The sequence below is a fragment of the Pithys albifrons genome, chromosome 2 (genome assembly GCF_047495875.1).
Source record: "Pithys albifrons albifrons isolate INPA30051 chromosome 2, PitAlb_v1, whole genome shotgun sequence".
Lineage (NCBI taxonomy): Eukaryota > Metazoa > Chordata > Aves > Passeriformes > Thamnophilidae > Pithys > Pithys albifrons.
In genome coordinates this window covers 52,589,868-52,615,323 of record NC_092459.1, presented here as the reverse complement: position 1 = coordinate 52,615,323, position 25,456 = coordinate 52,589,868, and the positions used below count along the sequence as shown (strand labels likewise).

The 25,456-nt window shown below is 39.3% G+C and overlaps 1 protein-coding gene across 2 annotated transcripts in view; it reads right to left on the bottom strand.

The window, feature by feature from the left end:
- Nucleotides 1-3,563: 3,563 nt before the first annotated feature.
- Nucleotides 3,564-25,456, bottom strand: part of NKAIN2 (sodium/potassium transporting ATPase interacting 2) — a 559,103-nt gene continuing 537,210 nt past the window's right edge. Inside the window, exons 6-8 of one of the 2 annotated variants that reach the window (XR_011697137.1) lie at nucleotides 11,637-11,718; nucleotides 7,768-8,034; nucleotides 3,564-6,619 (exon numbers count right to left, since the gene is read on the bottom strand). Coding sequence is in view for 1 of the 2 variants with exons in the window: in XM_071548996.1 (XP_071405097.1) it covers nucleotides 6,610-6,619; nucleotides 11,637-11,718 (92 nt within the window). In the remaining variant the exon portion in view is untranslated. The remainder of the gene's footprint in view (nucleotides 6,620-7,767; nucleotides 8,035-11,636; nucleotides 11,719-25,456) is intronic. The other variant, XM_071548996.1, reaches the window with a different exon arrangement.

Sequence of the window (25,456 nt, the reverse complement as noted above, 5' to 3'; positions counted from 1 at the left end):
AATTTACATGCCTAACATGTCATATTGGCATGAAAATATTTGTCAGAAATTGATGAATGAAACAAGAAGAATAATGAAGAAAAGTGACAGTACAAAAACCCTCCAGAGAGCAAAATAAACAATGTAAGTGTTTGGTAAATAAATCCCTGCAGAACTCTTAAAAATGACTCACTGATTAATTGAATCAATCCATCAACCATTTGTGATTGGAGCAGTATGCAGTCCCTTTGATGCTGTTCTTTTTTCCAAAGCTACTGTTTTAAATGCTTTTAAAATGTAGGATGTGATATAATACATAGCTATATGGAGCTATCACAAATTAATTGAGTACTCTGGTGATATCATTGGCTGATTTCCCTGCTCTTCTTTTTCTGAAGTTTTTGGCACTCACTTTTTTTTGTTAATTAAAATTTAACAAATTTAACAACAGACTGAGACTCTGAGATAATGTTTTTCTTTAAAAAAAATGAAAATGCTCTCATTTGATTATTTAATTCATCAACTCTTTTCGGAAAGGACTGTCTTATTAACTGTGTTCATAGATTGCACCATGCTTGTACATCCAATAAATATCAGAAATTATCATTTTTGTATACTGAATGCCCATGTATAAAATAAACACTTGGGACTTTGAATTTCTTGAGAGGAGGGCTAGGAAAAGTTGTGTAGAAAAAGGGGTAGACTGTGTATGGTTTTGAATCTCCACCATGAAATATACTGGCATAACAGATATGTGTATGTATGTATGACAATGTGAACTGAGACATTTACACAAAAGCACATAGATGCATGAATACTGAGAATTCCATGTAAATTAATGCAATTGCACATACTTACACGTTCTCCAAAAAGCATTCACCTGCGTGCAAAGAAACCAACCATCAAAATGTTTGCAAGAAGAAGTAAACAACCCTGAGATAAATGTGAAGAGATTGAAATATGAGTCTGATACAGTCAATGTGTTCACAAACACATTTTCTAAGAATTTCCTTCTAGTTCACCTGTGCCTTTTGTAGCTCTGGATATTTATGACTCTCTATGCACTCAATGAACTACAGCTTTAGCAACTGTAATTGCACATGTGAAAATGATTCCTATCAGGGCTCACTGTACCTCATGGCTTCTGTGATGCTGCCACCCTTTACCTTTCTGTTAAGAGTCTCCCTGTGTCTAAGGACTTTGGAGAATGTACATAACCCTTGTGCTTCTTCTTGTCATTTTGCACTTATCCACAATGACACTGTCCTCCATGACTGTTATCTCTATTATTACATAAACAATTGAAAATAACGAATGTGACAAATAGCAGTATGCAATTTTGGGAGAGTATTTGGGGTTGTGTTCAGGAAGATGAGGAGAGTGATAGTGGGATGAGAGGATGGTGACAAGAAGAAATAAATTAAATACATATTAAATAATATTCTCTATGGCAGAACTGGAGACTGTTGAAGAGTACATGCTGAATATGAACATGCTTCGTGTTTAGCTCCCCATAGCCTATTTGCCACCACGGCAAATGTAAAGCTAGGAAAGTAATTAGGTAACAGATGGCTGCAAAGACCCCATTCCACTGCTGGATACAAAAGTATTGCTTTTGTGCAGGAGAATTAGTTTTGACTCAGAGATGACCACAAGCATTACTTTTTTCAATTATCAAGTTTCACAGTAATCCTGTCCATCCAAAATAATACTCCCAAGGCATTTGGAAGTCCCAAGAGCTAAGTTTTCTACTCAACAGAGAGCAGAAAATGTGGTGCTTTTACTGGACCTGACTAAAAAACCTCTGAAGTGAGCTTGGCAGGATTTGGAAGACACTTGTAAAAGACATTATTTGTCTCAGTTTGTTTCTGAAAGATAAAACTTCATTTTAAAAGATCCTTCTTTAGTACATATGGAGAGATATGCAACAAATATAAGTGTGATACTGCCTAGAACTTCATTTTTGGTACCATATCATTCTTCCTAAACCACTCAGCAATGCAAAGGTAACAACGCTAACTAGCTGCAGTTGCTCCTCTTGGTGAAGGTCTGAACAGAACTTGCCAGGACACGAGTTCAAACAGAGCTAATTTCTCCAATACATGTCTGTGAATGAAGTATATCAGTGACTCCAGGAAGAAAACCTCTTTTACTGATTCATTCTGTGCTGCACCACTTCTATACATGAATGAGTAACTGCAGTCTGAAGGGCACTTTCTTTTATGCATGGTAATTACATTTAATATTGCACATAGCTTGGAGCAGACCAATTAGCATAACAACTGCCTACATCTATCTCTAAGGAGCAGTGGACACAGTGCTGTCTGCAGTATTGGAATGCATAAGTTATTCAATAAAACTTGGTTTATCTTTAGTGTCTGTCACTAATTCACATGTACTGAGAAGAAGCCGGATTCAGGTTAGATAGAAAACAAAAAGTGCATCACTTTTATCTCAGCTATTCATCTGTAGACAGGAAGCAAAACACACAGAGAAACTATTACATGGGGCTTTCCATCTTTGTAAAAAAAGACCATGTTATGGGTTCACCTAGGTGGGCCTAGATTTGGGCTCTGAAGTTTGGACTAGGTCGAAGGTGTAAGATGACTTGAGCTGGGCTGAGCTCATCCTCATCCTCTGAGAATTTGCATTTAAAAATAAAACAGAGAACTGGCAATGAAGATATTACAAGCTGGAAGGATTCCTGGTATATGGAGTTTCGCTTTGGTTACTGTTAAAGTGCTTAAATGGAAGGCAAGTGTGCAAGTGATCAAAACCTTCAGACACTGAGTTAATAGTTATTCCTATGTGGAGTCATCCAGCAATCAATACAGAGTATGCTAGCCTTTGCCAAAATGCTGTGCAGCTGTGAGTATTGCAAACAGTACTTAAATTAAGCAAATGGAGCACAAACTTTTTCTCCTTACCTGAATGAAAAGTATCACTTGCACCATAGTGAAGGCCTAAAAACCTTCTAATGACGTTAATTAATGAACTCTCTTTCTAAGGAATGATCTTAAGAGAGCATGACCAAGTATCTCAAAATGTATACTGTTCTGCTCCACCTTTATTAATTGACCTTAAGCAAGCTGTCAATTTATGAGAACTCTATAAACATTTTCCCTAAGACAGATTTCATCATTTCAGTGTTGGGACAATAAAAAGCATATAAAAGAATATTGATGAAGTGGAAATATCCATATTACATAGCTCCTTCTTAACAAGGATTGCTTTTGCAATAGTTAGCACTGTTGGCAACTGTATACCTATCATGGGCTTAAAATTCTTGATGAGTGTGCAAAACCAGCCCTGTTTCCTAAGTGAAGAGTTTGTTGCAGTCAGCCTTGTAAAAGAAACCTGTTAATGTTAGTGATAATGAAAATACCCGATACATATGACAGTGTTAAAATGGTGTCACGACCTGGCAAATTCTATTCAGTGCTGTCACATCCATGCACTGCACAGATCTGGATTATCATCAAGTAAATATAATAGGATTCTTTATCCTGCATAGTTGCTCAGCTGAGAACACTAATTTTAAGTTTTCTGTAAATTATGAATAGCAGCAGGGGGCCATGAATAGCTTGGAAACCTATATTTTTTCCATTTATTTTTTTAAATGCAAATTACACTAGTAAGTCAAAAAAATCACTTTTGTTAAAAATACATTCAGAATTAACAAATGCCAAAAAACAAAAGAAAAAAAAGACACATTTGGATTGTATCTCTTGCCTTCTGAATATTTTAGTTTATAACAAAAGCCCAGCCTAGAAAAATAACATTCTTTACTGGATTTTGAGGAGGATACACCTACACAAATCAAAAATGCCATCCAGATATTCTCACATTAATGTGCTCTAAACTGCTTCCAGAAGAGATCTGTCCACTAATCATTTAGTTGAGCAATCAACAGTCCTAATTTTTTAAATGTTAATGCTCTAACTGCAACTTAAGCAGGGTTATGAATACCAACTTCATCTAGGTATGTATGTGTGTATATATATATATATATATATATATATGTATACTGTGTGTATGTGAGTGTGTGTATCTACTCTATATGTAATATATGAATACACATTTATATTGCAATCCAAAGTAGTTAGATGTGCTTCCTATTTCCTAAGAATTTTACAAACATTAACAATTCAGACCTCACAAAAAGTCTGTGAGGCAAAAATTATTCCCGTATTATAGATGGGAAGACTAAGACACAGAGAAATTAAGGCCAAAATTTTCTAAATTAAAATTAGGCCTATAAGCTACTTGTAGACACTTCATTAAATTGTCTGACTTCTAAAATTACTAACTAGCCATAGCTGCAGTTCCATGGGAAATCACTGAGAGGTATGAAAAATTATCATCTGAAAACTGGATTGCTGCTTAGGTGCCTAAACTGGTTTCTTTTCATGTTAAAAAATGATTTTTGCAGAAATATCATTTTGATTAACTGGTATACAGGGAAAGATAATATAGCCAGTTATGACATTTTCTTTCCATTTAAACCTCTATATTGTGTTTAATACTATACATCTGCTATATTTAATGCTACATAAAAGTAGAAAGTTTTGAAATTTTTCAAGTTATGGGAAATTTCAGCCTGGCACTTGGAAGTTGCGTGATGTTTCCAGGGTGTGAAAAGCAGCTCTATCCAGAATGAACTCAGAATTTCAGGTCCCCAAGTATGAAAATTTAAAGTTAAGATCCAAATCAGCAATGAATGCTTTACAGGATCAGGGCTAGGGTATGTGCCTGTTTTGTGCAGGAAATTCTCAGCAGTATCTGAGACAGGAGCCCTTGGTCCACTGCATCAGAATCTTTCTGGATGATGCAGCCCCCAACAATAGATATTCCTGTGTATTTTATATACATAGACATACACACACATTCACACACTTACATATATATATCTATCTACCTATATAAGTCTCACTGAATTGATGTAAGTATAATTCTGAACATGTCTTGTATCTTGCTTTCACTGGTGAATGCCTGTTCCTCTGTCATTGTCTGGAGTTTCTGCTTGTGACACTGTACATCCATGCAGACACAGCAAAGGGCACTGGTTTGTACAGGGATGAGTGAGTGGTGTGAGTACAAAGGCCTTTGGGGCAAGGGTTTGGCCAGCAATGAAAAGGGAGTCCCTCGGGGTACCTCAAGCCTTTCCAAGTGCTGACCTTCCTTCTTGCCCTTAAAAGCTACATGGGTCACCTCAGGTGTGTTTTTTCTATGCAAAGTCTGAACAAAGAAACAATGACAATCCAAGTTTCTGAAAAACCTGAGCAAAATATTGGGTTTTCCTAGTGAAAGCCACCTATGTTCTTAAAAATACAGATCAGATGTAGAGTAAAACATATGTTCCTAGGAGTATTTCATATACACATTGACCTACTAGCAAAATTCCCAAAGGCATCTTGTTGCCAACTACGTAACAGCACAGGGCATTTTGTTTAGCCACAATAATACAGGAAGATAAAATACACATTCTAACACAGAACAGATCCCCCAAATATACCACAAAAAGGTCTTCAGTATTCTTCAACTCGGCTAATCCCTATCTGCCCTCTCCAACCAGAATAAAAAAAAAATAGATATATGGATCACTTATGGTGCAATTAGGAAGAAAAAAGCTCACTTACAGAGAATTTTTAGTTGAAATTAGATATAAAAGAGTAAATGTAGCTAGTACATATTCAGTTGGCCTTTGTTGATAGAAATATGCAGATGTCTCTAGTTAGTAAAAGACATTTAGAGATAGCTATAAAAGCACCTACAGTGCGATAAATAAAACCAGTGGGATTAAGCACTGTTTCTGCTGCTTATTTCCAGTAGGTTCACGTATTAGTTTATGTTACCCCTTTCCCCACCCTGACCCCCAAAAGGTCTCATTTATTTATTTATTTTACTTTTTAATCTTTATAAACTGTTTCTTGACCACTGTGGAGTCTCAAAAGTAAAGCACTTGTCAGACAGCTGGCAGTTTTCTACTTGGTCGCTCTGGAGCCATGGAGCAACAGAGCCTTATTCCCTGACGTGAAAACAAAGCAAAACCAAACAGAAGAAAACCACTGACTTAGAAATCGTTCAGAATTAACAGCAGCATGTTAACTTCAGAAAGCTTGCACATAGTTTTTCTAATGTGCAATACAGTTGGGTTAAGGCAAGTATGAACTGTACAGCCTTCAGGGCAAACAATGCGCTGTCTATTGACTTCTGCTGCGAGGTCATCCTGGTATTTCAGTGTTGTGTTGACTAAGAAGACTCGACATTGCCAGGAGTGTGGAGAAGGCTCCGAAAGCACCGAGTTCATGTCTTAATCCATATGGACCACGCTGGTGGTGGCCAGGGTAGGGAAGAGACAAAGGATGGCACCAATGCCCCTGCTCTGCCCCTCTGGTGATGGGATACAGGAGACCCAGGGTGGGAGTCTGGGGCATTTCCTTTCATACTTGTTAGAAAGTGGGCTGAAGTTCTGTTGTTTTCTGTCTCACTGTTCAATCAGCTTCTATATTTTTATTTTAGCATAAAAATTGTTTTGTTTTGTTTTTTTTTCTCTTTGAAGAACCAGGAGGCCATCCTGAAAAAGTTTCTTTGACAGGTCTTCCAGCCCACCTTGAGTAGTTCCCATGCTTACTTTGACCTAGAAGAAAGACAGAAAAAGAACAACAATTATAATCCCCCTTATACCTATCTGATCCCTGCCAAACTTCTCTGGTGCCCTTTTGCAAGCAAGTGTAAGTAACAAACCAGTAACAGTTCATCTACACATGGGATGAAGAGGACAAAAAGGCAAGGTGTTTGCTCAGGTGACTGCTTGGCTCTCTCTGGACCACTGTCAGAGAAGTCAGCACAGGTTTTCTAAACAATCCTAGGCAGTAGTTAAGATAGGAGTTATATTTAATTATAATCTTAACTATATATCCATGGGTCAACTGGAAGATAACCTGGCATATAAAATCCATCAGGTATGTAGCTGTCTGCAAAAACAAGAAGTGGCAGAGTATGAGGGAAGAAGGGCTGAATCACAGGAGAAGGGGAAAGCCACCCACAGATCGCTCACAAAGCAGACCACACGTGCAAGTGCCAGAGCCCTGTACACCTTAACAGGTAGATAAATGCGCACAAAGCAGAGCACAAGTGCTCTGTACACCTTAACAGTGTTGTCCCAAACCCATGTTTTGTGACCAAAGCTTTCAGTCTAAAATGGGCAAGATATTTTTTGTTCATAACCAAAGCTTAGCTGGTAGTTTATTTAAATGAAATGTTATCCATAATGTCTAAATCCCACAAATGTGAGGAGATAATTATGCAGCAGATTTCTACTGCATAAACTTGCTGTCATGGTGGTTATACTCAAGGTGCTAGTTTTAGTGTCTTTTTAATGTTTCATTTCAACTTTAAGTGAACGGTAAAGTAGGTAGCACCTTCAGTATGTGCAATTATCTAGACAAATACCTATATGTGTGTGTATGTGTGCATACATATACTGTAAATATTCTTAGACTTCACAAAAGGAGGAAACCAAGCTTCACTTCAGGTCTGCACTGCTTTTGAGCAATTTCTCCAGTGCATTAGGCATCAGCATCAGACATGCATGCTTTTTTTTTTGTTGCTTCACTTCTTCTTTTCTTGAGCAAACAAGTTTACTGTGAAGAACATAAAGACCTCTCTCCCCTCCCTCCTTCCTACTGTTTTCAGAACAGTGATCATGCAGTGAAGTCTTGTTCCACAACTACAACTGTGTTTTTTCATGTGCAGCAGAATCAGTGTCGGGGAGTGTTTAGTCACCTTCCTTGGTCACCTCCCAAGAGCAGAATTTTCTCTTGACAATTGATTTCCGCCATCTTATTTTGTTCTTCTCCCATGGTCTGGAAATGAGCACTGGCATCTCCGGTACAGAATGCCAGGAAGCTGCTTTTGAGTACATCAGCTGTGGCCACACTGTAAGGAGGTACATGAGCATCGGTTCTGTCCCGTTCTGTTCAAAAAGCGTATTCGTTTTGAAGGGACTGTCTAGGCTTCTTGGCTTGTACAGCATAGAGCACGCTGTTGGCACTTAAATAATAAAAAAACCTGATTTATAACAGGTAGATAAATGTCATGATAAGAATTCTCCCCCAAAACATCACTGTTTTATTTAAGACAGAATTTTAAATTGAATATATTTTTCTCTTTAAAAAGTAAGCTGATTTGAACTAAATATGAAATTGGAAGAGAATAAGGAAATAAGGAGAATTGTGATTGGAATTCAAAACCTAAAATATAGAGAAAAAATCCCCAAAGTGAGTCTGAATTGAATAGAGTACTTAAGGAAATAGTAGCCAGAGATAGTTACCACAATTCACTATCTACAGATAATGTTTCTTTTTCATAAATCAAGATTTTTTTCCTTAAGTATCCTGTTCATTTAGGGTAGTTTTGCATAACTGATGAAATTCCACACAAATGTACTGTGTGACTTTAAACCGAATTGGAATGTTCTTATAAGTAGAGCTTGACTCATGTCACAGATCAAAAGTAATAAATCTTTACATAAAAACATTCTGACACAATAGAAATGTAAGCATGAAAGGCCTGAATAAATCCATATAATTATTCGCGTGTGTAAGTTGTGTAGGTTCAGTATAATCTCCAAATCAACAAAATGAAGTGCTAACTTTAGCACCTGTGAGCAAACTGGTTACAAAACAGTGTGCCTTAATACCTAGCAATTGCTAAACCCAGCATTCCTTCAGAGTAATAATTACATCGGGCATATATGAAACAGTTAAAATTGATTTAGATAACTTGAATGTAAAACTATCTGACTTGCATAGAAATAAAAGGTTGTGTTGATGGAATTCTGTTGTTGGGATCCACTAAACCAATTCATATCAGCAAGCAGTACATAGATGATGACTGAGACCTACCACAAAATTCTGTGTGTCTTTATGATTTGTTCTAGTTCTGTATATGAATTAATATGGCAAATATATAAGGGCTTCTCTGTGCTATATTACTGAAGTACATTTTGAAATTTGTATTTTGGCAAAATCTGTACAATCATTAGAAACTGTTATTGTTTTGCTGAGTTCTTCAAAGCTGAGACCTTATCTTCTTCTCTTTTGCAGCATGACAAGCACATTTATAGGTACTACCACAGCACAGAAAATAAAATAATTGTGCCTTTGGATATAGTTGGAAATCAAATGATCTAAAGGCAACTGTTTCCTATTTATCTCAGAAATCCAGAGTTCCACATGAGTTGCAACCAGTATGAGCCTGAATAGTAGAGGATGCAGAGAAGCTATCTTTGCATTTTCATGATATTTTGCTGGAATTAGATGGGATGATGAATCTAATGCCTAGTGATTCAAAGACATTTTGCTCTTCCCCTCCCTCTCCCCCTCCCCCCTTCCCCTCTCCCTCTCCCTTTCCATCTCCCTCCCCCTCCACCTCCCTCTCTCCCTCCACCTCTCTTCCTCTCCTTCTCTCCCCTCCCCTCCACTCCCCTCCCCTCCCCTCCCCTTACTAATACAGAGGTTACTGAGCATTATGAAGTGGAAGTGATATTGGTCAGAGAGTAACATAAAGTCCTGTTTCTTGTGGGTTTTTTTCTGTCCTTGAATACTATGGAGGCTTACACTGATGCTTTTTGATGAACAAGATTTGTAGGGAACCAAGCCTTTCCTCCCAACAAAGAAATCTTTAAAATATCAAGTATGGCTTGCTGTTGTCATATCAGCATGTTTTGATCTCTAGTATATAATATTGCAGTAAATAGTGCTACAAGCAGATCAAACCTTGACTTGATTAATTTGACATTCACCTTTGTCACTCCACTACCTAATGGTCTGCCCATATTTACAGAGCAATTGCAGTGTGAATACATATGCATGTGTTCCTGGTATGCCTCAGCTGTAAATAAAAGAGAGGGATTACTAAATGCTGTAAAAGCCTCCTAAGGCCAGATTGTAGCAATTCTAGAGAACCCTGTCAAATACTATACAGTCAGAGGGAAACATGAAGTGTCTGTTTGACTGCAGCTGGGACATGGCATTACTTTCATGGGTTGATTGGATAAAATGTCAGCTCACATTCTGATTTCTGTCTCTCAGTTAAGACAGTGAAATTACCTATACAACACTAAGTATGTAGCACTGAATTCAGATAGAACACAGTTTACATGGATTAATCATGTATCTCTTCATCTCAGCTACAAGCTTAAAAACATTGCTGTATATTTTTCCAGAAGTCTAGCTTTCTTTCCAGTCAGAATGAAGATGCACAGTAAATGCAATCTGCTGTTCTGGAAGAAAAACTGAGAGCATAAAAAGAATGGGATAATATCTCAGCTAGAGGGCTCCATATGTTGATGACAAGGTATGGTGTACTGAGAAAGAAATAGGATTAGAATTGTTCTAAGTATCTATGAACCTTATATAATATTATGAAGGAAATAACATTTTCTAAATGCACAGCACTGTGCTAAAAGTGCAGGTGAAAATCTTGAGCACAGACAGATGGGAAGTTGAACTTAATACAGCATTGGAGATATGCACTATTGCAATTTGAGATTATTAAAAATCTCCTAGCAAAGCTCCCAAAGGGCCCAATTCTAAGCACTACCGCAGACTGATTGTACCACTGATAAAGGAGTAAATGCCAGTTCCATGCAAAAATACACTAAACCATTAGCAAACTTGCTTCCACTAATCAGAACAAATGAAATTGCATTCAAGGTTGAGTGGAAGTATATGGTGAGATTGCTACAGTTTGCTTGAATTTAGTTCTTTTCCTCAAAAGACATGTTCAGAATAGAAACAAAGGAAAAAAAATAAATGTTCTTTTGTGAGCTCTTCGGTGTTGTACTTTTAACGTGTGGCTATTGGTGGCAAATAAAATTATTCCAAAAGGCTGCAGCAGTGAGGTAAAGTTTATCTGGGCAGTCAAGACTGTTCTGAATTGCAGCCGGCATCACTGCAAGACATATTTGGAGATGATTATTATTCCTGAGCTAGTCCACAGTTAGGTGTTATCTCTAGTGTGAATATACTCCCGTTTTGTGTAGAAGTTGAGATTCAATTATCCATTTAATTCCCAAACACATCAGGTTGCACTCTAGGATGGAGTTGTCACTTACTGGTTAGGTAAAATACTGCCTTCTATTCAAACCGGTTTTAAAAGCCATATGCTGTTACATTTGTTTTGGTTCTTTTAAGTGTGGAAACTGGAAATGAAGTACGGAGGTGCCTCAGTGAACAGATGCTCTGGTAAGACAAATGCTAAATGCATCCACTAAATTAACAAGTAGCTGAACTTTTGACAAATCTCAATACAAACCCACTTTTTTCCAGCCAAGGTTTGCCATATCTGACTAGTTTTTTTCTATACTGAATTCTCATTGCTTCTGAGTGGAACCTGCTTGAATGAAAATAGGGAAAAATCAGGTGAGAGATGGGTGTTATTTGAACAACTGTGACACATGATATTCTGCCCCAAGAAATCATTATAATTCAACAGAAGAGTAATGTTGGTGCTTAAATGTAGCTTGAATTCAGTCCATCAAAAAAGGCTTCTGCCTATTCTGAATTTTTAAGTCACATCATCTTTCAGTTTAATGATCCTTTAATATCAGCCTGCCACTCTGTCGAATATCTTAGAAGTTAAGTACTTACATATACATGGGCTGTAACTGTAAATGAGATGTCTTCTGTGGACCTTGATAGCCGTAAGAGTCAAATCCACCTATGAAATCAACTGAAAGGGGAAAAATTGCTTGCATTAGCAACATCTTTTCTGAAGTGATAGACCCTATTATTCAGGAACCACCCAGTACGCACATAATTTTTGATGAGTGCCCTAATAAACTGTTAAAATTAGATCAGATAATTGTGAAGATGCAGAAAGAGTGTAAAAAGGTAGTTGAAGGAAAAGTCCTCTTTTTCTTTTTTAAACCCACAAAAAACAATACAGGATTTATAACAGTCACCAGAAATAGTCCGTCTATTGCAGGTCGACACTCCCTCCCAGCTTGGTGTCATCAGCAAATTTGCTGATGATGGACTCAATCCCCTCATCTAAATCATCAAGAAAGATGTTAAACAGGACTGGACCCAACACAGACCCCTGGGGAACACCACTGGTGACTGGCCGCCAGCTGGATGCAGCTCCGTTCACCAGCACTCTCTGGGCCCAACCCTCCAGCCAGCTCTTAATCCAGGAGAGGGTACACTTGTCCAGGCCATGGGCTACCAGCTTTTCCAGGAGTATATTATGGGAGACAGTATCAAAGGCCTTGCTGAAGTCCAGATAGACCACATCCACAGCCTTCCCCTCATCCACCAGGTGGGTCACCTGATCGTAAAAAGAGATCAGGTTGGTCAAACAGGACCTGCCCCTCCTAAACCCATGCTGGCTGGGTCTAATCCCTTGTCCACCCTGAAGGTGCTGTGTGATTGCACTCAGGATGAACTGCTCCATAACCCTGCCAGGCACGGAGGTCAGGCTGACAGGCCTGTAGTTGCCAGGGTCCTGCTTGCAGCCCTTTTTGTGGATTGGGGTGACATCCTTCCTTAGTCTACTTATGCTTTTCTTATAGTGGGGAGTGAACAAATCAGGACTAACTGGACAACTGCCATATAGTTTCTGTACATTACCTGGAATAACTCAGTAGGTTTTGGGTTGTTTGTTTGATTGTTTGTTTCTTTCTTGGTGGATTTTATTCTTGATGTTGTTTGTTTTGTTATTTTTTTCCTAATTTCTTATTTCAATAGCATCATACAAATACTTAATAATCAGACTCTATTTTCATGTTTTGACACTAACTGTAGTCTAGCCAAATGGTCCATATTTTATCTGAAGATGATTGATTCATCCCCATACGAGTTCTTTTGCACTTGTCAGTAGTGAATTTCATCTTCTTGATTTCAAGCCACTTCTCAAGATCATTTTGACTTCTAATTCTATCTTCACAAGTGCTCATACTCCTCCAAGTCTGGTTAAATCTGAAATTTTTACAAATGTTCTCTCCTCTCTATTCCGTGTTGTTAACAAAAATAATGAAGAGAATTATTTCCCTAGCTGAAGTCCCAGTGGGATCCCATTTGAAATGTCATCCCATCTGGCTTATAACTACATTTCAAATAGAGTTTTAAACAGTTCTGCATACAACCTATGATGGCTGCATCTGGACAGTACTTCCCCCTCCTTCTTACACATCTTTTATAGCATTAAACACTTGCTAAAATCAAGATAAATGCCATTTGTTCCTTTCTACTTATCACTGCCTGCAACCATCAGAATACCTTTATCATAATGTGATCATGTCTCTGGAAGAATACTAAGCTTATAGGCACAGAATGAAGAATATTGTTGAGCGAAGTGTTAGGCTGGGAGGAAAAGACCCCTTCTATTTAAATACAAAGACCGAAGAAAAAAAGAATGGACATATCTTTGCTGCAGGTCTGGTATGCTGTTTACTTGTCTGCCAATTTTCTTTTGTCACTCTTGATTCCTGACAGCACAAGTCAGAAAATACCTGTGTTGGATTGAGTGTCTCACTGTTGTCAACCCATGTCACTTTATGGAGGTTGCTTATACATATTTGTACAGCTTTTAATTTCTTCTGTACTCTCCTAGACCCTTCAAGCAACTGGTAAACCATTGTTAGTAGGCTGACAGCACAGACACTCTGTTTTTTAGTTCTGGGGAAAAGGTCTTAGGGGTGATTTTAGGGTTGTTTTCAGAAAGCTAAACCAACGTGTTAAGCAAAAGATTTCTTTGAGTAAAATGACTTTGTGTGGGCATGAGAGAAAGATGCATGTCAAACATCTCTTCATGCCTTGTGGCTTTGCCCTGTTGCACAGAGTAAACATAGAATGTTAAAAAGCCAGATTGTCAAGTGACAAACAAGGCAAGCTTGAAGAGACATTTCTGTGTGCAACTCACTGTGAAAGTTCCCATGTGTGTAACTGAATGATAGTAGGGCAAAGAGTAGTACAGTGACCTCCTTGTAGCATACAATGGCTTCTTACAAGCAACAACAAACTTTGCAAGGTAGGTAAAGAGAACTAATAGAAAGTGAACTCCACTACAAAAGGATTTAATTAATTTCTTTGTAGCAAGGTTTCTTGGTGGTGGCAAACCCTGTGGTGTCCAGACTGTGCTAAAAGCTCCCTGTGGACTTTGAGGTAGTTTCTTAAAGCATGCAGAAGGCTGCCCTTTCTGCAGGCATTTTATCCTGGCTGTGCCTGAAAGGTCACTAAAAGTGTTGAAGTGATACATTCCTGACAGCAGGAACATCAGGTGAATAAAGCAAGGCTCATTAGCTGAATCAATACAGAAGCTTTCAGCTTTAACCTCATCCATCAAACATATTTTTGACTATTCTATTTTGTCTTCATCTTACATGTTACTGTTATCACAAGTGGGTCTTATGCCATGTTTTGTTTTAGTAAAAGCACACATGAATATACAAGCAAACGGAACTCTTCCTTTTGTGGTGGGTTGACTCTAGAGGAACATTAGTTACCCACTAAAGCCTCTCCATGACTCCCCTCCACATATGGACAGGGGAAAGACAGTATAACAAAAGGCATGTGGGTCAAGAAAAGGAAAAATTACCAGCAGTTACCATCACAAGCAAAACAGATCCAAATTATTACCCAAGAAGAGCAAGATAACTAGAAATAGCATAAAATATTATAAAATATCTTTTCCCACCCCTCTCTGCTTCCCAGTCTTAACTTCATTCCTGGTTCTCTGCCTCCTTCAACCAAGTGATACAAAGGAATGAGGTACAGGGGTTGTGGTCAGCTCATCGTATATTGCCTCTGCTGCTCTTTCCTCCTCATGGGAGGACTTCTCACACTCCTTACTCCAGCATGGGGTGCCTCCCATGTGAGACAGTCCTCCACCAACTTTTCTAATTTGAGTCCTTCCCACAGGCTGTAGGTCTTCATGAACTGCTTCAATGGGGCCCTTCCATGCAGTGCAATCCTTCAGGAACAGACTGCTCCAGTGTGGGTACCCTGTGACATCACAAGTACTGCTGGCAAACCTGCTGCATCGTGGGCTTCTTTCTCCAAACCTGCTTCTTTGTGGGCTCCACAAGCCTTGCCAGGAACCTGCTCCAGTGTGGGATTCCCATTAGGTCACAGTCTTATTCAGGGCGTATCCACCTGCTCTGACATGGGGCTATCTATGGGTTATAGGTGGTTACCTTCTCCTCCATGGATCTCCGTGGGGTGCAGGGGGGCAGTCTGCCTTACCACGGTCTTCACCACAGGCTGCAGGAGAATCTCTGCTCTGTTGCCTGAAACACCTCTTCCCCCTTCTTCTCTGACCTTGGGGTCTGCAGAGTTGCTGAAGGGTTCAGCCTGGGCCAGTGGCAGGTCGATCTTGGAGCCATCTGGCATAGGCTCCATCAGACACAGGAGAAGCTTTGAGCAGCTCTTCACAAAAGCCACTTCTTTAGCCCCCTTAAAACCTGGCCATGCAAACCCAATACACCCTTGAAATAATGGATGCTGAGATGTTTATTTTCCCAGCTGAACTTGAATAGGATAATAACAGGAATATTTATCTGTAAAATGTGTTATAAAAATTTCGGAGTATTTTCTTCTGTTGCTGATGCTAACTAAGTTGCTTGTCAGACATGACTGTTTTTGACAGTGTAACACAGACAGGACATAAGGCTCAAAACAGGGAAATATTTTCTATTAATAAGCACCCACAGGGATGTGAAGTTTCAGTCTCTGCTCACAATCGCAGTCCTCACTGTTTCTGATATTTATCAGGACAGGATGAGAGGCATAATTTTTCATTTCTGGAAGTCTGTGCTGTATAGAGAGACCATTAAAATGGGATGCAGAAAAAAAGACCCCATTAGCATGGATGTGATATGGAAGAAGATTCTTTATAGAAAGTTTGCAGTGAGAAAAATTAAAGCTGTTTTAAACGAACAGATGGACAAAGAGAAAGGACTGAGTGTAGAATAAAAGGAACATCTTCCTGTAAAAACCAAAAGGTAAGATACTGAAAAGAAAACCAGATGACTAGACACTATTCTACTTATAGAAATTTTCTCTGTAAGACATAAATAGAGAAGCATGAAGATTCAGGTCTTCAGCTAATATACATGTTGACAACTTCAGTGACTTCTACGAAGCAACGGTAATTTACATTAGCCTAGGATCTCACCCAAAGAATCACTTAGGGCATATGTGTATAGAAATATGACTAACACTATGAGTTTCCTTGCATTTTAGTAGGCATGCAAAAATCAATGCAGACTAGATATGAAAGTATGTAGAATGTAGGAATGGGGAGAGGGCGTGAAAGACTTTATCTGCAAATAAAAGGAAAGGGAAAGGTTGAGAAACAGCCAACTTGGTCAACCTGTGACCTGCAGTATGGATGACTTCTTGATTGCTTTCAAACCCTCTTCTTTGTTCCTTTGCTACTGTTGCTTGTTTTGTTGATTATCTCATCCCTACCCCTGATGCATGAGGGCCTGTCTCTCACTGTGGTGTCTCCTCCAGCTCTATTAGTTCCATGCCAGAGACCCCCACCATCTCCTCATCCACAATCCTCCTACCATCTCCAATCATTTCTCTGCACACCAATCCTTTCATTCTTTGTACTAACAAACTGATAAAGTAGTAATTCTTTCTTCAGGTTGCCAGCCTTCTGCATTTCTTTTACTATTAATTTCTCCTTCTCTCTTACTACAGTCACAAGAATTTTGTTCCATAAAACTTCTGCTTGTCCCACTGACAGAATCTTTCTCTTGATCTCTTTTATTTTTCCTTTTCATTTCCTCCCCAATAAAAATATGTGTAAATTCCTTTTATTATAAAATGAACTCCACCCTTATCCCTGCTTGTCCCAGTCTTCCCCGCACCCTCCACCTCCAGACAATTTGAAGTGTTTTTTGGAGCTTCCTTTCTCCACTTCTTTAAACGTTTTCCTCCCATCTTGTATTCTGTCTGCACACAGCTGGAACCTCAGTCAGATCACCTCTTCCTGTCCAAATTTAGGCATACACAGTTCTCTCTGGTCATCCAGTCAGATTTCATAAATTTTTTGCTCTCTTTTTCCTTAGCCTTTTGCCTATCTGGCCTCCTCTTTCTCCTCTGAAGGTGCTCATGTTCCACCTCTCATCATTCTTGTCCTTTCTTGATGGTTCTCCCTCCAGCATGCTGCTAGAACCCAATGAGCATTAATCTCTGTCTTTTATTTTTCTCCACCTACTGTAAACTAGTTAATTGTGCTAACAAATACAGTTTCTGCTGTCATTGACTCTCTTAGCTGTCACAGATTACCTGCCTTGTACTCATTCTGCTCCTCTTACACAGACTTAAATCTCAGCTTCTATGATATTTACCCATGGATAATTGAGCATCAGTTCCAGTTCTGCATGGCTAAAGTCAGAACTCTCAGCTGCTTCTCTCTAACCTTCTCTGCTGCCTCTCATAGTGAACTTGTGTCTTCAAGTCTGCCTATCGTTTGATGGTATAAGTTCGGTGTCAACTTTAGTATGGGCTGTGCATGAATTATTTTCTGGAGGTTATCTTTGCATATTGAAGAAGAAGAATCTTCTAACTGTTGACACATTTACCAAGGGCTCCTAGTGTCAAACACCGCAATTGTTCCTGTTTTATTTTTGAACTCACCAATTGTGGAGTTAAGCTGCAGGACTCATCTTTTTGTCTAGGTTACTCTTCCCTATATCCTTCTACTGATTTAACTTTCCATATTACATCAAGTATAGACTAAATATTTTTACATGTAAAGCCTTTTGTAGAAACTCAATATCAATCTCTCCTCTTTCCAGGTCTAAAAGCTAAATTCTGCCCCTGTGCCACCAGCTTGATCTCCATACTTGTAAAATTTCCAAACACTGTATCTCCTTGTGAGAATGTCTTCACAAACAGTTCTCTCATTATTTTTCCTAAAATTCTTATTTGCTCTGTTGGTAATAATTAGGTTACCAATGTCCTTATACTCCTGTCTCTTTCAGTGAGTAATATTTGCTTATGGTTTCTTTGTGATCACTTTCTGTCTGTACCCATCAGTGGCCTGCTGTCTAATATGAGAATATAAGCTACAAGATACAGGGCTGGCATTTGTGTCTGTACATTTCTTGGCACTGTGGCAGTCCTTAAATATAGTCATGAATCTAAAACACTAAAGTAATATAAAAAAAAATTACAATTACCCATGACAAAGATAGATACCATTGAAAAAGAACTAAAGACCAGGAAAGTGTAAGTCCATGCACCTTGTCCGTGCATGCCATGAGTGGACATATTTCCCATGTGGTATAACAGAGACAGAACATGTGGTGTACATGTGCTATATCTGACATGGGAGGTCTTAAATTTGTATACACTGGCTCCAGAGACCAAAGACTTGGCTGCCTGGACTCAGGCTTTGGAAGTGCTGGGGTTAAGTTTCAATACCACAGCAAGGCACTCCACTGCAGATGTAGCTGGGAGGAAGGAGAGATGGCAAACAAATTACAGCTAATAATGACACTGGAGGCTCTGTTGGTGTAAGAAATGAGTATGTGAGGCAAGAGACAGATGTACACAAATACCAGTTACTAAAGACTGGCCAAGTTGAGTAAAAAAAAAAAAAATAGAAATGGAGGGAAGTAAAATTAGATTTGGTTTTAATAACTTTAGAAATGACACATTGGGACAAAATATGAAAGAACATATGGCAACACCCTTGTTCTTGCAGCTTTGCCAGTATCTTGCTCCTCTCTGTTTGGTGAAGATATTTCCAAACAATTTAGTACTGCTGCCTTTTTATCCTGTGAGCATGGCCTGGTGGCTATTCCACAATATAGCACACAGGAGGAGGCTCGCTTGAATACAATCTCCATAAAGTTTGTTTACAGTGATAATCAAACATTATTGGTCTTTGTGCTGAACACGCAGTGGTTCAGGCTCTCAAAAGAGAATAGAGCCAAGTACTAGGGAAGCATGGGGAAAGAGGCATATGCCATAACATGAAGTTGTGCCCCTCCTGCTGTCACAAGGGGGATTCAGAAGCAGTGTAAGGATTTGGGCACAAGGTCCAGTTCTTGCAGTGCAATGGACAACATTTCTGCCAAGCAGCCAGTAATGTAGGACCTGTAAATACTTTTAGCTCGTCCACTTACAAGGTGAATAAAAAATCCTTAGATTTTTAAACTGTTACCTCCTGGCATTTCTGAGCCATACAATGGCCACAGAAGCAGCAAAGAGATAGCCCTATACAAATTTTGATGCAGTTTCTCAGCTCAGATTCTGCCCCATCGCCCCTATTTTCATGCTGCTTTCTTGTGTAATAATAAAAATTATTCTGTATTTTTTTTGATCCACAGGGAATTTTTCTCCAGCTTCTTCTGCTCTTATCATGTTTCCTGTTGGATAAGGCCCTGTATCATCTTCTTCTATCTCTATTTCTACTGATTCTCTGTTTAATTCTTTGATCAGCCCTCCTGAGACAAGACATGAGACTGGGGAAGTATGCAGGTTCCTGAAACCTGGTAAGCGGGACATGGTGTTGCTGCCCTTACAGAGGTACTGACAGGGATCTCTGCCTGTTACTCTGCATAATTAGGAACAAGCAGGGGTGCAGATATTGCCTTAAAGGTAACCCAGTTTGCGGTTGTACCCAGCAGAAAATACAAGATCAATGGTACTGAGGGTCCAGAAATTAGACAAGTCAAAATGTGTCTCATTCCCAAGCGGAGAAGGGGCCTGGTTGGAGGAACAATGTGTGGAAAACGATGCTCTGGAGCAATGCCATAGCAAGATAGGACTGGCCAAGAGCAGGAACCATGCTGAGGAGGTGGGAACCAAGGTCATGGCTGAGCCGAAATGAGTCAGGATGAAAGTAGCCTGGAATAACCAAGCAAGGGCTAGGAGGCATGTGCAAGCCTTCAGTAGCTGAAGGCAGAAACAGAACCAGGCATAAAGTAGGCAGGAATAAGAGCCAGAGGCCAGAAGGAAATGGCTGGAACATAGCTGCAGTAATAAGAAATACTAGACTGAAATGGTCAGCACTGCCTTTTATAGCTGATAAATACAGCAAGCCACCTGTCAAGCCTGTACACCTGGAAACAGGGTTGCTGCTTGACCACTGCAAGGCTTTGCAAGGTTTGTCCAAACTTGCATCAGAGCTTGTCTGATTCTCAGTAAAGAGTTTGTAAGAGACCTCCACTCAGCTAAAAGAGCAATATTAGTCTGAAAAATATATTATTTGTCCAAACTGGACAGGCCTGGACATTGTTGATAATAGCCATTTGCTTTCAAATTTTCATGCTTGAGTGCTGAGCAAAAAAATATGGCTCTACAATATAATTTTGCACTGACAAATCATTCTAAAAATTAAAGAAAATGTGGGGTAGGCTGACTTATTATAGAAGTTATCAAATGACTCATTAGGAAAAATTATTCTTAGCCAGATCACTGTGAGGGGCAAGCAATAAAGTGAAGAAAAAGAAAAAAGGGAGGAAAAAGAAAATGCCTGGGGAAGTGGCTTCCAAGTGTGACTGCCACAGTAATAAATTAGAAAAAGAGTCATTAGTAGGTGCAACAAAGTGGAGAATTAAGGCCCAAATCTATGAAAGTTAACAATCCAGTGCTAATGAAGACCTATCTAGATTTTTGAAAGGAAAAGTAATAAGGAAAACTTTAACAGGAGCCATGCTGATAAAAATAATTTAATACAAAGCTATGTTCATGGCATGTAGAAAATTGAGAGGAGCTCATGTTGACTGCCTCAGCAGGAAGAACACTAAGCCTGTGGGCAGGTATCCTTCTCAGGGCCACTGGAAATGCTAAGGAGTCTGGTTCACCCGCAGCAGCTCGTCATCACTTCCCTCTGAGACTCTGTTATCTGAGCTTTCAACGGCCAGGACCTGCTGTGTTCCACTCACTAATTTTGGCTGAAACCCTAAGAATGCAGCTAGCTGCTGTCAGAGGGTGGGACAGCAGGGTGGGGAAGGGGGCTGGCAGCCCCACATTGCTACCTGCAAGGCTGCTCCTCTCCTTGATTTCAGTGGGTTCCAAGCTGCTCTCTCCTCCTGAGATCTGGCAGAGTGAAGGAAGAGACGCTCCCTGTTGGGGGTCCTGCCTTCAAAGCCTGCCCTCCACATTCAGTGCAAAGTAGCAGGAAATGACTGATGTCAAAATGGAATCTTTCATCAGCATCAAAACAAAACATATCTGAAACTATTTCATTTGTAGAGAGCTTCAGATTTTGCTATTTTTCCTCATTTTGAATATGAGTTTTATTTATTTTACAGTGTCAAAATATTTCCATGACCAGGAAGACTTCCTATTCGGCTACAGCAACAATCTGAGCATCTCTTCAAATGATCTGTAGCTTCTGTTCTCAGAACCATCACTAGTCACTGCCTCATTTCTGCTACCAGCTTGACACAGCTGTGTGGGACATTGTTTCATGATCTGAATGCCTTTGTGTTCCTGTTATGAAACAAATAATTCACAATATTTTCAAAATAGTTTTGTATGAAATGCATCTTTCTTCAAAAAAGAGATTTTAACTGCACATTGCCTTTTGACATGTGCAGATCTTTTCCAAAACTCCTGCAATATCATTCTTGAAAAGAGAGATATTGTGCGGTGAATAGTGAAAAAAAAATTATGTGAAGTAAGTATAACTTCCTGGCTCTTACAATGCATTGATCTTATTAAGCAATATCCCATTGTGATCAGCTGCTGGAATGCAAATGTTACTTCCTTCAAGCTTTACTTTATGTTATGTAGATATTTTTTAAACTTGAAGCTGGCAATCCCCACAGGAGGTAGTGATCGATGCAAGGGGAGTGGCAGGGAAGACAAGTGAGGGAGAAGGGAAATTATCATAGATGAAGCCAGGAACACCACCATTTTCCCTTATGTGATTCTATTTATATATTTGTCTCATAACACAACCCTGTCTCCTAGGGATTCCTTGAACGTCAACTTCATTAGTTATGAAGGCAGCAATCCATAACCAATTTTCTTTTCATGTCAAGCTTGTTCATGTATAAACTCAGCCTTTTTGTTGGAAACATTTGCAATTAATCCCACAAACAAAGAAAATGCAAATCATACAGTCTACCCTAAGCAACCCTTCTGACTTAAGGTCCTGACCACCATCTATTACACACTAAAATGAATTGAAATTCCCACTTTGAGTCTAACCTAATTTTCTGGTGATAATAAGCATGCATTCCCCGAAGCATTCTATGCATCTAGATAGTAACATCCTAATTTCCTTTCCTGGTAAATGTTTTAAATAAGATTATAGCACCAAAGGAAATTAACCTTTAAATTAATTGTAATTATAAAATGCCATCACTGATTTTGTCTTCAGACTAATTACTTGCTATTATTTAAACAAACTGCACCTCCTCAGAGCTTTTAAGTTTGTTTCGCTCTGCAGTGCTGTGCCAAATGATCACAGACCAGGCTCTGGAATGTCTGCAAAGCCCTGTGACACCTTGGACTGCTCAGGTCCATTTGCATCTCAAATGTAGATGGTTTCACTTGTCATAGCTTCCTGCCAAAGGGTTTTCCCCCTGCACTTCAGCCTCGCACTTTGGAGCTCAGACATTTTCAGCCTGTGCGTTGGAAGTAGCAAGCACGCCCTTGTGGGATGTGGAGGCTCTGTGCTTTGTGTCGAGAAGCTCGGCACCAGTCTTCTGCTCTGTGAGAGGCCCCTCCAAGATGAGACATGACTGGAAATAATAACACAGGAACCATCTATTGATATGTGCAAAAGATTGATGTTGTACAGGCATCTCAGGGAATTTCCTAAATGTTCCTAGTGGCACCACTGTTCTCCAAGGCAGCTCTCTTTAGGATGACAAGCATGAGGTAGCATCATGGGATTTTAAATACGTCTCTTTCTCCATGCTTCTATCAGCATCCTGACAGCCAAAGGCATTCCATTTTTCTCCCTTTGGTTTACTTAGTTCACATAGGAGTCACTATACTAAATGAAGCAAGTCAATGGAAAAAGCTTCATTTAGCCACAGGCTGTAAATTGGAGAGTGCAGCTAAACCAAAACCAGGCTTTCGCTTCGACCTTTGTAGCATGGTCATTGCATTCATGAATGACCTATTCAACAGTTTGTTGAACAACAACTTTGTTTTAAGAATTGCCTTCTCTTTGTTCCTACTGTTATTTGCTGCCTCTGCAGGCTGCCTGGGCTATGTCTAGCACTAATCAAACAAGTTAGACCCGTGATTCATCCTTTTGTGAGAGAGGTGTCTATCACAGATAGGGCAAATTGCTCTTTGGAGTTACTTCCCTGCCTTCATTGACTGTGGTGGAAATTTTGATTGTTAGTTTAAGCAGCAGATCTAATTACAAGTGGTTATAGGAGTGTGAGATGGGTGCCACCTGTAACAGCATGGAAAAGGTGAAGATGGAATGACTGGTGTTTTACAGAGAAAGATTCAGGACACTTTACATAAACAGTAGGTGAAAAACTAACTAAATATATAGCTGAGGTGTTGAATCTCCTTTTCTTGTGTGGCTGTTTACTATCAAACCTTTCTTGGTTAAAACATAGGTGGACATTTTCAGGAAGAGATCACTGAAATACAGCAAGACCTCTTCTGGCTAAGTCCATGAATTGCAAATTACTGTCAGGATTTTCTGGGAACCAAAAACCTGTATTCCTATACGCCTATAAAGAAAATATACACGTGGAAATAAGCATCAGATGTTCTTCATGATGGGATATCATGCTATGGGATATCAGCTATGAGGCTGGATATACCTGGATATACCTGGTACCTCCTATCTTGTGTTGCATTACGTAAGTGTAACAGATAATGCTGCACTGGTAGGGCTACAGCTCACACTGCCACTGTGTGTCACCTCTCAGATGGATGGGGAAGGGACCTGCCACACTGCCCAGGACAACTTCCAGAGATGTATTCAATCTTGACTGCAGAAAGATGCCTGCAGTCATCTTCAGCGGTCTCCCTCAGCCTTAGTTTCTGCTTCTTTCCTACTTTTGTCCTGTCCTTGTAGTCTCAGAATGTACAGTCACATTCATTAGAAAAATGGGATGGGAAACAAAGAAGCAGAATTAATAGTCAAATGCTTGCTACCCATTTCTTTTTGTTTCAGAGATTTTTTAGCAAGGATGGAAGCTGAGGCATAATTTCTCTGTTATTTCTCACTAAGCAGATTGTGAAAAGCATTTGGCACAGAAATAAAGTGATACCTGAGCATATTGTACACTTCAATAGAGCCTTTCATCCCAGAAGCTCAAAGTTATGAAGCAACATGCCTATGAGTTTGTCCCTCTCATTATTTCCCATTTAAAATATGGGAAACAGAAGTATGGAGAGGTTAAATAACCTGCCCGAAGGTGGAAGGCTGCCTATAACAGAGATAAAAAGAACATGCTTTTCTACCTATCCCATGTTTGTCAAAATTTCACATCTCTCACATCTAATGTATTTAATACTGTCTTCTAAAAGAAAATCTTGGTCATCACCTTCATACTTCCCAGGTCAGGCCTAGGATCCCAGAGTGAATTATTATTTGGCACCAAGTTTATTGGCACATAACTGCACATAAGACTGTATTGCTCATCAGCAGATATTTCCTGTTAGCGTATTACAGTAATCCTGAACATTTTCAGTAATTCAGATGGGATTTTGATTTCAAGTTTTTATTGGGGGGTGGGGGATGGATAGGACAGAAATAATTTTAAAGGGCTATCTAGAGCTTTACTTCTGTGCCAGACATCCCAAAAAGCTGGGCTTAAGGGACTATGTAGCAACAACCTGCTTAACCCAGTTGTAATTTCTTTTGCTTTGCAATTTAACTGGAAACAATGCCAGGAGAAAAGAAGATAGTGTATGTGCAAGTTGGATCCCTGCTAGCATGAGATAGTGCAAAGGTTGTACCTCCTGGTACTCAGGGAACTATCAGAAGGGTTATTTGTTCCCTGATTGTCTTGCCATTGTGTTATAGCAGTAAATGCTATTTCTGCTCCCCCTCTGGGTCATCAAGGGAGCCTTCTGGATTAGGATTTCACTGTGGGACACAGGCTGAATTGATGATTTTCTCTTGGCTGGGGTGTCTTCCCAGTTAAAGCTGTCCCTCTAGTAATAGGCCAGTCCTATTTCCCTGAACAGAACCTTCAAGGCGAGTGCGTAATTCCTGCTTTAGTAACCCAGGTTCTTTCTTAATTGCTTACAGAAAAAAATCCCAGGGAGAATGCTGCTTAATGCTTACATTAGAGTGGTTTCCACAAAAAATTTGTATTGTTAATAAAGTTTTCAAAAATACATTGGATTTTCTTTTAGTAAGGCAGTAGCAGCTTATATCAGGGAGCCAAATTTCTACTAAGTAAATGCACATTAAACAAACATTGCAATGTTATTACAAATAATGTGCAGCCTTTGAAAAATGTAGGCCTTATATGATTTTGGAAGACAAATGAGGAGCTCCAAAAAGTTTA